Raw genomic sequence first — 13,200 nt, forward strand, 5'->3', positions numbered from 1 at the left:
TCTAGTTTGTTTTTTCACTTTCTCTCTTTCAAATGGAGATGAAAGCACTTCTCTTTCCACAGGAGTGGTGTGATGATGCATACATTGAAGGCATAAGTGCTTGGAAAGCATGATAATATCTATATGCTTGTCCCACTCCTTTCAACTTTTGCCATTTACCAACTGTATCTTCATTTATCAGTCACTATTCAATGCATCAAATTTCCTTCTCACAGGCTAATATTAACATCCCAATGGGAGCATTTCGACCTGGTGCAGGCCACCCTCATATAAAAAAAGAAGTTACACCTGAAGAAGTGGAGGAGGTAAGCAAAAAAGTTTTTTGATTTGTTTTTTTTCTGTGGAGAATCTCTGCCATAAAATGGAAAAAGCCTTTAAAGTGATCTTATAGCTCCACATGTCAATCTTAGGTACCACAGCTGGACATGCACTGATCATTCATGGAAATAAATGGCCACTTACTAACACTTCATGTATAAATAGTTCTGCTTTTGGTGCCAAGGCACCTATAGGAATATAAACAGTTTTAAAGGTGTGTAGCTCTGCTTCCCCAGCGGGATCATATCTGCTGTCAGGAGAGAGAGCCAGGATTTCACCAGCAGTATTTGTCTAGATGGGAGCTGATGAGATACAGCCGGAAAAGTTATAGTAAGGCTTTGGAAGACTTTGCTGCTATCTGTCACCCTGTGGTGTGATTTATTGTTACAGCTTAACAATATTGGAACAGGTTTTCAAACACAATGCTTTTTAGAAGGTTTATCAACAAGAAGAAATTGAATGTGAAGACACTTGCAAGTTAAAACAGGAATTCCAAACCCATTTACCAGCCCAGGGGTGAAAATACTCCACTTTAGACTGAATTCTTTATTTTCATGCTTGTATTTTACAGGAAGTGTTTAACACTGAGTTTTGAATATACAATCCAAATTATACCTTAACTAACATTGATCACAAAGGTTATGATTAAACACAGATATCATATTTCTGAATCATATGAAATCATCTTAATTACCATTAACTTCAGTAATAAATGAGACCCTAACACCCACAGTGGAAGAAAAGGTAGTGGTAGATATTCCAAGCAGGATAAAAAAGGTGGGTGCTCCTGGTTTCCTGGCCAGTTTCCTTAGTTTGGATTCACAATCCCCACATGAGAACTCATCCTGCTGGGCCAGAGCTCCCACTGCTCCTCACAGCCAAGGGCAGGACAGGCTGTGTAAGTGTCAATTCTTCCTTTCCTGTCTCAGTCAGATTTTTTTTCTGAATTTTGCCATGTTTTTGATATAAACAATGCTCTGTTTACAGAGAACTTTCCTGAAATAATCAAACCTAGGCTGACTTGGCTCTTCAGAAGATTCAGAAAACAAACATACAAAATGACCTTGGATAGATATTGTGACTTTCTTTCTTGGAAAGGAATCAAAGCATTTTCTCTCTGCAGTAATTAAACTGGTGAAGGAGTGGATGTTATTAAGCAGAAACTAATATAGCATGTGTGAGTTCTAGTAGTGTTTGAGAAATAAAATAAATGACTGGTGCTGATAATTACATTTGTTTGGGTAATTGAATTTTGCTTTGTTTCTCAGCTGCATGAATGCCCTATAGGAGACAGACATTATGGAAGATCTTGGCCCAGGTTTTATGGGCAATACTCAACCAAACCAATGGGATTAAACACTACAGAAAAAGATCTTGTTATAGGAATAGAATAAGAATGCTACCAGTGAACTTGTCATTTCAATTTTCTCATCTTGTTCAGTTTTGCCATACAGCTCATGATTTTTCAGAGCAGTTTTAGACAAATGCAACTTTTGCTAACAGTGCATAATCACTGCTAACAGTGCATTTTCCACTGTATTTTAAAGCCTTGACATAGGAGATGAGGGGAATATGGATCTTACTCAAAGGGGTGGTGGAGTCACATAGGAATGTATATTTTTGAAGGTCAGTGGAGCAGACAGTTAACATGAAAAGAAATGAGGGTGGGAATTACAGAAAATAACTCTTCTTCAGTCAGAGCATTCCTATGCTTGTATTTTTTAACCCTTAGTGTATAAGTGACTCTTCAGGCTTCCTTCCATTAAACTGAAGGCTTTAGTCTGATCTCAGCTGTATGTTGCACATGGAGTGAGTGATACAGGGAGCAGTGAGGTCATAAACAGCAAACACCTGAGGCTGGAAGAGAAAGCTGACAACAATTTATGGAGCACAAAGTCTCCAAAATGTGGGCAAAGCTTGCACCACTTATTCTACAAGAGGAATGGTATTGCACATGACTTGAAATGGTATTTTTTACATAGTTTCTGCTATGTACTAATAAGTACTGCAGGGTTCAGGAAGTGCTTGTTTCTCCTGATTATTCAGATTATCTAGGAAAACTGTAAAAGGAAACAATACAAGCTTATGACATCTTTGACTATTGATACAATTTTGTACATCCTTCCAAACAGCTTTTGTAGCAATTTACTTATTCTCCTGCTGTGCTTTGCTACTGTTTCAGGATGTTAGATCATTAAACTAGATATCAGGCAGTACATACAGTTCCTGGGGATGAATTACTGGCTGGGATTTGAAATCATCTAGCAAAAAATACTCAAATATTATTAGTATTATCCTGGATTAATTAATAATGTATTGGCTAAAATGTGAGAAGTGATAATACAAGTGTACCAAGCCAAGAAATGTAATTATCAATTCCATTTTCTTATATCTGGTGATCTTAGGAAAGTCCTTAAAGATCAGATAGGTAGAAAATGACAGTTTTCTACAATGCCTTGTTTGTTTGCTACGTGACATTGCAGTATTCTTCCTGATTAGCATGTAGTCCATTAGTCAACAGAGAAAAAAAAGAGAGGTTAACTGGCCAACAATATTTGACAAGTAATGTTGGAATTTAAAAATTAAGTTAAATACTAAGAATTGACTGTTCACAGTTAATGCACCTTTTCAAGAAGGGTGGCTAACAAATCTAAATCATGATTGAACTCTAAAAAGCCCATCACAAGAGGACATTCACAGAGAAATCAAAAATGAAAAAAAAACATAATGAAATTTTTTATAGTAAAATATAAATTAATCTCTATGTGTACTTTATTCCTTCTTTATGCCAGCTTTATAAAATACCCAACAGGCTGGAACAACAGTAAACTCATGTCTGGAAATCTACTCCTTCAAAATATTACCCAGTCTAGAGTAGAAATGGTCTTAAATACCTGCTCTACTCACCTAGAAGCAAGTGCAGCTGAGGAAGTACCAAGGGCTGAAATACTGTGGTCCATGGGAAATGAGCTGAGTTGCTCACTATTGCATAATTGCTGTATTTTTACAGTGTCAGCAGAATAGCCATGCAGCACTACCCTAATTCAAATATAAAGTGATAAAAACCCCTTCTGGTCTTGCACCTGAGGTTATGAAAAGTTAAATTTCAACTCATGTTGATCTTGCATGGAGCTTTTGGAGTCCATAACCTACTATCATAGCGCTTCTCCAGAGCTGCAGAAGTGCATGATGATCTTCCTCTCCAAGTGTCTGCCAACTGTGAAACTCTCAAAGGAATTAGATGATAAAAATGGTTCTTCTACTTTTTTGTCATCTAAAATATGAAGGATTTAGAGTTGCCTTTAATTCTACAGTCAGTTACTTTCTAGTAATTGACTGGCATTGTAAAGTCTTACCCATTCTAATCCTCATTCCTCTACACTGAGCATCTTCTATTCTTTTCAGAATGGTTTTAGACATTTTAGACAACAACCAACAAAATAACTTATCTCTTCATGACTCCACCCCTTTTTCCACTGGGATTGCCTTTAGTATAAAAATATCATTTCCTGTTTTTCAAATAACTGATATATGCTCATGTTCAAGAGATTGCTATTGCAGCAGGAAGGTCACTGCTGTCCCTTTTGCAGAATGCTCCTGCTTCAACAGAGGAGGAGAAAGAGAAGAAACTGCTCCCAGGAGCTAAGAAACTTCCAGGTCCTGCTGTCAACTTGTCAGAGATTCAGAACATAAAGAGTGAGCTGAAATATGTCCCCAAAGTTGAACAGTAGCTGGAAGAAGCAGGTGAGTAGAAGAGAAGTTCTCTGCATGGCTCTGGGAGAAGCAGGCTGATCCAGAAGGCTTTCTAAGTAAAAAGATGGCTTTTCAATTACTCAGTGGACCTGGAGTCACACCCCATAAGTCAAAGAAAAAGTGTTAGAACTCATAATTGGGATTTGCTGTTATTTCAAACATAGATCATGTTGGAGACTATATCCAATGATATATGGCACCCACCAACCAGCCTGAAGTAGTCTGTTCAGCATACTAAGAATTCAGTGCATTTGGAATATGAAACCCACTTTAAAAATAACATATTGCTTCATATGCATAAGTTCCAGTTTTGAACTTGTATTTTTACAATATAACTAGAAATGAATGTTTTACAATGCAAATAAATTTATTGCAGTGATGGACAAGTAGGTCAGTATTTTTGAAAAGCTCCTTTGGAACATTAGATATTTGATATTAATTTGTTTATGTAATTCAAAATTGACATACTAATGGTTCCATGTATTTGATCACACAAACATAGCCAATGCTATTTGTGGCACTCCAGGACTTGCTGTAGTCCAGCACAGGAAGGACATGGACCTGTTGGACTGAATCCAGGGGAGGGGCACAAAGGTGAAGCGAGGGCAGGAGCATCTCTGTGAAAGACAGACAGAGAGAGTGAGGTTGTTCTGCCTGGAGAAGAGGAGGCTCTGGGCAGATCTCACTGTGGTCTTTCAGTACTCAAAGAAGGTTTAGAGAAAAGAGGGGGACAGAATTTCTAGTAGGTCTTCTTGTCAAAGGATAATGAGTAATGGTTTTAAACCTGAGGGCGTTGGATTCAGACTAGATATAAGGAAGAAGTTTTTTGCTATGAGGGTGATGAAACATTGGACCAGATTGCCCAGAGAGGTGATAAATGCCCCATCCTCACAAACACTGAAGATCAGGCCGGATGAGGCTCTGAGCAACCTGGTCTAGTGAAGATCACTCTACTTATTGCAGAGGGGTTGGACTAGATAACCTTTAAAGATCCCTTCCAGCCCAAACCACTCTATGATTCTATGATCATTTTATTTAAAAGGAAATACTCAGTGCCAAGTGAATATTTCCAAAAGGAAATATTCAGCATTTCAGTGCCAACTTCAGAAGAATTTATATCTGATTTAAACAAGACCCATAGGCCTTGGTCGCTCCACATTCTGAACCTTATAGAAATTAATGATAACTTCTGTCCATGAAATTATCCTCTGATTTCTTTGAAAAGCCTGAGTCAGTAAAGATGTGTCAGGCACTTACAATGAAAACTCAGATGTACAGAGAAGTTTTAATTCCAAAAAATCCCCACTCTGGCTACAGTAAGAAAAAGATAGTTGTGTCACATAATACTCACCTGCATTGCTAGTTGTGCATACTGACTGATAAATCCTCTTTATCCTGAAGAGAGGCAGAGGAGTTGAGCAGGAGAAAATCATCTGGAATTTACTGCACAGAAACATAAATGAAAAACAGAGGAAAACAGAAAGCAATGCAAAGGGGTTCTGGGAATGCAGAAGTGCTAAGAACCAGGAATCTTAAAAGAAATTGTGTATAATTTGAGTGCATTGTCCCAGTGCACTCTGCATCATTAACATCATTATTTTTATGTACAGCATAAATATGCCATTTGGAAGGAAAGAGTGTTGAGTTTTTTCTTGCTTTTACCCTGCTGTGTCATAATGTTCCTGATATTTTAAACATGCAACAGAGTCTTTCTCTTCAGGAAACTTGGGGGCGGGGGGAAACATTTTGTAAAATGTAACATTTTAGTAATTTCAGTAAAGCACTGCCCAGAGAAATATGAATTTTTAATGTGAGGGTTTAAAGAGGTTTTTTCCTATAAGAGATATTCCAACATAAATTTAGCCCCATATTTATTCTCAGATGATTGCTATTTTTAACATTTAAAAGTTTTTTAGTAATTACCTTACTGAGAATCTGACAGAAACATTTAGGGCAGGCTCAGATGTTCATTCTAAAGTGTTCTACAGAAACATCAGCAAGGTAAAGGGCATCTTGAAAGCAGTGAGGTTATTAAGAAGTAATTTTTGTCTCTGTCCTTCTTTTGATGTATTGGTTATCAGGTTCTGACAGGGATGTAGATTTCTGGATTTTGGGTAGTGCAGTCACAGATCATATCTGAAAACTCAGTGTTCACAGGGGTTGCAGGTACAGGACTCGCTGGATCCTGTGAGTTTGAATGTTGTGCAGAACTAAGCATGTGCCTGAATTCCATATAAAATTGAGATGTAAATTAATCAGGTGCCACATCCAACAGCCTTGAGTGATTCTAAATGTATGGACTGTCCCCTGTAAGAGGAAATTCATCAGATCCAGTGCTTAAGTTGTGGCCTGCAGCCTTGTATAAAATGTGGTATTGTCAGAGAGCTGTTTTATGATTGATTGTGCAAATCCAGAGAAGATTATCTTAGTCTGCAAGAAATTCACAGCCACATATACCTGATACTTTGCTCCATCTACAAGAAGGGGTTAGAGATCATCCTTTGGCTGTGATGATCATCAAAAGAATGGTGAGCTGACTGGTCAATAGAATATGCCTGTGCAGAGTATTTACTGATAGATGGGGGTGTTCTTTGGTTGTCACAGTTTGGAAATTAATTCTCTCTTACATCAGTACTATAATCTTCTCAGATATTCACTACTGAGGGATTTCCCTTTGATATTATTTTTTTCTTTCTTGTGGTACTCTCTAGGAAGCTCTGTTTCTACTTGAAACAGTTAGAATAACTCTAAATATTCGGGATAATTTCCATCATTCTGATCCTATAATATGATACAATAAAAAAAATCACAAGTACACTTTAACATGCCACAGATATCAAAGATTTTAGAACCACAGCAAGTATTTCCAGCTTTACCTCCTGTATTGTCATATTTCATGGTTAGTTTCAATAAATTGTAAGCTAACATAATTAATTTTGTATTAATTTTGATCCATGTTTTCTTGCTCAGTTTAGCATGCAAACCCAGCAGCAAAAATAAGAAACCTACAAAGCATTAGGTTGGTTCATTATTTGCAAACCCATTCCTACATAATTTTCACTTTAGAGTAACTTCTGTTAAATGTCTTTGGTCTTGCTCTTCACCAAATTAGGAAACATGAATAGACTTGCTATGATCATAGTAGTGACTACAACAGTTTGTGGGAGGAATGTAATTAGGGAGATGTCATGAAGCTGGATCCACTGAAGGTCATCAAGTGCTCCTCAGTTAAGATATTACTGCAGTCATCCCTTATGGGGATGTGGTCTATCATCTATAATTAGCTAATTAGCATAATCTGTCATAAAGATTTTTTTCTTCCATACCTGTAGATGATCTGTTACATGCAGCTAGTTTTAATATACAATGTGAGTTATGATTCATTTCCCTTTTCTCCATCTACAGTTTTTTTTTTCTGCTCTCTTCACACCTGGACATTTCTACATGCACAGGAGTGAAGCATGTGCAAAATAAAATAGTAGCAAAATATTATACACTAAAAATATATGTCCTATTGAATAAGTAGTGGTAGGAAGCATTTAGTTTGTGACAAATGGAGCCTGCTATGGCTGAGATTTATTGCCAATTGTTGTGATATCTCATGTGATAACTAGTATGGTGATTGTACTTGAAAATGGGACTGAGCACAAACTGGCATTTCCCCTGAGAATATAGATAATGGCAGCCAGTTAACTTCTGCAGCTCATGTTCATACTTCATCCTGCATCCCTTCACCTTTTGTATCCTGAAGTGTGGAGGGCTGTGTAAGAAATTTTTTTATGGTGAAGGGCCATGGAGTCTAAATGCTGGACTTTGGTTTCAGAGGACCTACACCTTCAGCTAAAGGGCTCTAGTCCTTCCCTCTTGAAGGAAGCGTTCTTAGTGGAAAAACTTCTCAAAAGGCAAAAAGGGAAATTTACTATCTTAAAGTTACAAAACAGTCTGTCATGGACATTGGGGCAGCACTCCCAGCACTGTATTCTGGTTGTGTTTGGAGAAGGGGATTGTCAGGATCCCCATCACAATGTTGATGAGATGGTTTCTCACCATCTGATGCAGTACTTGCAGACAAATTGTCTTTACCTGGAGCTCTCCTGGGGAGGGTGGTTTGATTGCAGAAGGTAGTTCTGTTGTCAGGTTACAGAAGCAAGGGAGCTCTACTTTGAAGGCTGAAGAACTAGCAAAAGCTTCCTAGTGCAGCTTAGCCTTTGCACTAGGCAGAGAATTCTGCCCCACATAAAATGAGAAATCTTGTCAACAGAGCAGCCTCTGAGATTGGCATCACTTGGGGAAAAAAGAAAGGGGGAAAAACCCTAAGTCCCTCAGGGAATAAAGGTCTTATATCCATATACACAAGATGTTCCTTGGTGTTGCTATTAATTATTTACATAAAATAAATTGTCAATCACCCCAGGGTAAAAATGCACATTATAACTTTGCTCACTAAAGATTTAATTAGAGTTTCCTGCTATATATTTGTTCTAAAGCTGCCCCTCAGTTAGCAGCAGCCATTTACCTCTCCTGGTGTCCCTGCTCTTACACACAATTTAGTGTTTGCATCTTGTCCCTGTGCTCACGTGGATCAAAGGTGTACAGTTAAACTGCAGTACAGTTACAAGCAAGGTTTTTGCTTTTTTTCTCCAGAAACACAACAGTGCTTTGCTAGTAGAGGAACTCTGACCTGCTGTGAGCTCTTGAAAGAGCACCGCAGTTTTAGGAATATGTGTTCATTTAATTGAATCCCAGCAGCCAAAGCTTCTGTGAGAAAAGGGAATCCTGCATCCAGAGGATGCCAAGGTAGGTCAGGAGATAAGATCTCCTGGAGTGGGAACTATGGGATGAAGAAGGAAGATGTGCATCAAGAATTTCTGCAAGACCCTTCTGCCAAAGTGAGAGGGGTCATGGGGAGATCTCCTCGATGTGCACAAGTACCTAAAGGCAGGGTGCAAAGAGGACAGAGCCAGGCTCTTCTTGGTGGTGCTGAATTGCAGAAAGAAAAACACTCCAGAACTTTGTGAAAGTTGTAAAGCCGGTATGTTTAATACAGCGCTGGACGCATGTGAGGATCGCTCCCCTTAAAAGATGTGTAACCCTAAGAACTCCTTTTTGATCTCCCTTACTAATCCATATGCATGGCATTTCACAATAGGTTCATACATATTCATTTTACTGATTCTTACATTACCCTTGCAGCCAGTTATCCTTGCAGCCAGTTATCCTTGCAGCTAGTTTTTTATCAGAAAGTACAGAGAAAACTCCTGGGTCACCCTGCCCTGCCTCCCGCAGCCTGTTTCAAAGTTCAAGGGGCCTCCCTCTTGTCTCTGTCCTCTGGCTGAAGTAGTTTCTTTGAGCATAGGTTTTTTGTAAGAACAGGCAGTCAGACCAAACAGCTATGTTTGCAAGCTACAGACTTAATTCAAAGAGGTACATTTTACCTAAATCCGAAATGGATTTCTTCTCTGGAAAATTTCCACTCTGTCTCAGTGCCCAGTAACTGGGCATCCCCCAACATACTCACTGTGTGGCCTGTGTTAATTTCAAAGTGCCTCTTGTCTTCTTCTATCTATGGTTTCCCACCATCCTGCTGTTTTTGATTAAAACTCCCAGACCAGCAGCACTTGAGGGTTTCATGGCCAGCCATCAATTTTGTCAGGTCCCTTCTTCTTGTAAAATTGTCCTAAGCAACTAGGTAGCTGAAGGCTTGTAGGATTTTTTAATAGCATATTTAAAGTTCTTTTGGTTTGCCTTCCAGGTTTTTTGAGTGTACTTAAGATGTGCTTTCAGACTTTAATACAGAAGAGCTAGAAATTTCTTTTCAAAGAGGAAAATGGAATGTCCAGGACATCATTTAGTATCAGAGGAACCTCTGTAATCCTGTTACCTTCCTCGAGCAAAAAAAAGCCAATCCTGAACATTATTCATGTTTTTGTTTCCCAGAGTTTCTGTGATCAGAACAAAAAATTTGGTTGTCATGGTTTAACCCCAGCCAGCCACCAGGTACCACACAGGAACTCACTCACTCCCCCACCAATGCTGGGCGGAAGAGAATTGGAAGGGTAAAAGTGAGAAAACTTGTGGGTTGAGCTAAAACCAGATTAATAGGTAAAGCAAGAGTCATGCAAGCAAGCAAAGCAAAGCAAGGAATTCATTCACAGCTTCCCAAGGGCAGGCAGGAACTCAGCCATCTCCTGGAGAGCAGGGCCCCATTGCACACATCAGTGACTTGGGAAGACAAACACCAGCACTCCAAACATATCCTCCCCCTCCTTCTTTCCCCCACTATAGACTGATCATGATGCCATACTGGAATATCCCTTTGGACAATTGGGATCACCTGTCCCAGCTGTGTCTCCTCCCAACCTCCCACACACCCCCAGCCCCTCACCAGTGTGGCTGTAGGAAAAGCAGAAAAGGCCTTGGCTCTGTGTAAGCCCTGCTCAGCAATAACAAAAACCATCTCTGTATTATCAGCCCTGTGTTCAGCATAAATCCAAAATTTAGCCTCATACCAGCCACTGTGAAGAGAATTAATTCCACCCCAGCCAAACCAGCCCTATTTCCTCCAATGTGGTTTGCAGCTGTCTGTCCTGGATTGAGTCTCTAGCCCAGCACACATCAGTCCTTTGCAAGTCAAGGAGAGATTTCCTTCTCATTCTCTAGCTGAATTGTGAAAGAGGAGGGGAGAACAGGCTGGAGAGAGTCTGCTTTCTAGAGGCCTCAGAAAGCTTGAAGGTGTGTGTTAGGAGGTTAATTTTGCCAAGTAAAGAACAGGGCATATTCTTATAAACCACAAATGCTTCTACATAAACTAGTTAGGAAAAGATTCTGCTTTGTGGTTTTGGAAACTGACTAATAACTTCAAAACAAACACTGAAGAACCAGAAAACATTTTGCTTCAAAGCAAACTACAAGAATAGATGCTTGTGTTTTTTCAAAACAAAAAAATATGAAAAAAACATAAAGTCTTTTATTTCCAAACTGTATATTCAAGCAGAGCTTTTTAAAATTATTATTATTACTGGAAGACACAAGCACAAAGCAATGACTTGAAGAAGTCTGTCCTAATTTTTAGAAGATGAGCATGTTATTTACTGCTCTATCCACATCCATACACAAGAGAGTTTGCAGACATGGAGATGAACAGGCCTCTACACAGAGACAGGAGAAATGTCTTCATTGAGCCTCTCCCTTTGAAATATTAATGCACTTAAAGTAACAAAATACTTCCAATGCTAGCAATGTGGACCCACAAATCTCTGCTCTGTTCTCAAGTGAGAACATTTCTGGAAGACAGGTCAAAGAGTTTTGTTTGAAAGCTGAAAATTTTCATAGGTCACTGCTATTTAATAACTGCTTCCCTGTAGTCATTCTGTTGATTAATTAGTCCTGAACGCTTTTATAAAATAACCCCTCTCTTTCCATTGGTCCTGTTCATGAAAGATTTTCAGAAAAAATAGTTGCATCTCAATCAGTTGCCTGATTGAGATGCAATTTCTGGGGTGACACCCCTCAAAGGAAGCTCAGAAAGGCAGGAGGTCTCATGAGATATTAGATATTGAGGGATCAGTGAAATGTTAAGAGGGAATACAGTAAACAGTCTTTTTTTGGCTTATCTCTGCTAGATGTGTTAAGACTTAGCCCATGAACTACAGCATCTAACCACACTGGAATGTGCTTCCCTTGGAAATCTCAGAACAGGATATCAGGGATCCCTAAAACTTCAGTTATTTGCTCTGTGAACACGGCCAAGTATTTAGATGAAGGTCCTGTGACTTGAAAGGCACCTATCCCAAGTCATATTCATATAAATCCATGCAGAACTAGTTGTAACCAGGGAACTGTGGACATTAGAAACTGGAGAGCAGGAACAAGATCCTACTGCTCACTGCCTAGAGAGGTATGAGTGAGATGAGAGCAATGCTGTTTGTCTCTGCCTGGGAACTGTCCTGCCAGTGTTAGGTATGCCTGGAGCAATCAGACACTAATGACAGAAATCATCTGAAACACAAAATAATAAGCAATTCCAGTCATTCCCACCTTATACAGTTCAAAATGTGTTCAGCACAAGGTTTTCAAGTGCTACATCAGACTGAAAAGGCTAACTGCTTTGGAATACATGAAGTGTGACTTCCCACATTAGTAACAGCTCAGATAGTTTTATCAAATCTACATAAATTGTCACCAATTAAGTTGACAGTATGATCTGAAATATCTCAGCTCTGATGTGATAATCAAACGAATTTTCTTCTAAATTTAGTGCCTCATCATTTTGTTTTATAGATTTTATTCATTTCATTTGATAGAAGACTACCTAATTATGTTCTCACAGCCTTGTGCTTAAAAACCACATAAATTACTGCATTACTGTACTTTGTCATCTCTTGCAGAACTGGTTCGATGTGGCATGAGCCTTGTCACCCCTGTCCAGGAGCAGGCCATCTACAAGTGTCCCAAGCCCTGCTTTGTACTCAGGACTACACCTGCTTCAGCCACCAAATTGCTTCTGGTGTGCCTTCTTTTAAAAAATGTAGCTCCTTTAGTGCCAAGGCTACCTCTGTTTCACACTTGTTTGCAAATTTCTTCAGAGAATAAAATTTTGTAGTGTTTGAGCTCACTGTGTGTAGGTAGAACATAGGATGTTCTACCTATGACACTGATCCCATGACACTGATCCCATGACACTGATCCCAAAATCCATTGCCCCACTGTCAACATTACAGAGGAAATGCTAAGCTTCCAGTGTAGTTGGGTTTTGCTGACCCTATCTGCTGCTGGTTTAATCTCCTAATTTCCCTTTGATTTGCCAAAGGAGTCTCAAATACACTGTATTTCCATGTGAAAAAAGGACACAGCATAAACGAGCATTTCCCTGCAGAAATATGTATTAGTTTTACTCTCAGTGTTGGTCATAATTTGTTTTTCAAATTTGATTTGCTATGGGTTTTAGCTAGCTGAAGGGCTGAAGGGAGACTCAGCTGAACTAATCTTTACTTCAACTTGGGAACAAATGTAATGCCTGGTTTTCTGTCCTGCTATTTACAGTAGGTCATAACAGTAGGGCTGTATTTGCTTCTGACTGCAATTGACCGAGGTTCATGGACAGACATGGGTTCCATCAAAGCAGAATAA

The 13,200-nt window shown here is 39.1% G+C and overlaps 1 protein-coding gene across 6 annotated transcripts in view; it reads left to right on the forward strand.

The window, feature by feature from the left end:
• The window catches only part of SMPX (small muscle protein X-linked), a 42,502-nt gene that overhangs the window by 8,827 nt on the left and 20,475 nt on the right, over positions 1-13,200 (forward strand). For 5 of the 6 annotated variants that reach the window (XM_036381236.2, XM_054517880.1, XM_036381315.2 and 2 more), the window contains exons 3-4: positions 216-305; positions 3,909-4,062. In XM_036381236.2, the coding sequence (XP_036237129.1) occupies positions 216-305; positions 3,909-4,049 (231 nt within the window). In that variant the 3' untranslated portion in view covers positions 4,050-4,062. Of the gene's footprint in view, positions 1-215; positions 306-3,908; positions 4,063-12,458; positions 12,745-13,200 lie in introns of those variants that run through there. The other variant, XM_036381428.1, reaches the window with a different exon arrangement.

This window comes from Molothrus ater, chromosome 2 (assembly GCF_012460135.2).
Source record: "Molothrus ater isolate BHLD 08-10-18 breed brown headed cowbird chromosome 2, BPBGC_Mater_1.1, whole genome shotgun sequence".
NCBI classification, from domain to species: Eukaryota; Metazoa; Chordata; class Aves; order Passeriformes; family Icteridae; genus Molothrus; species Molothrus ater.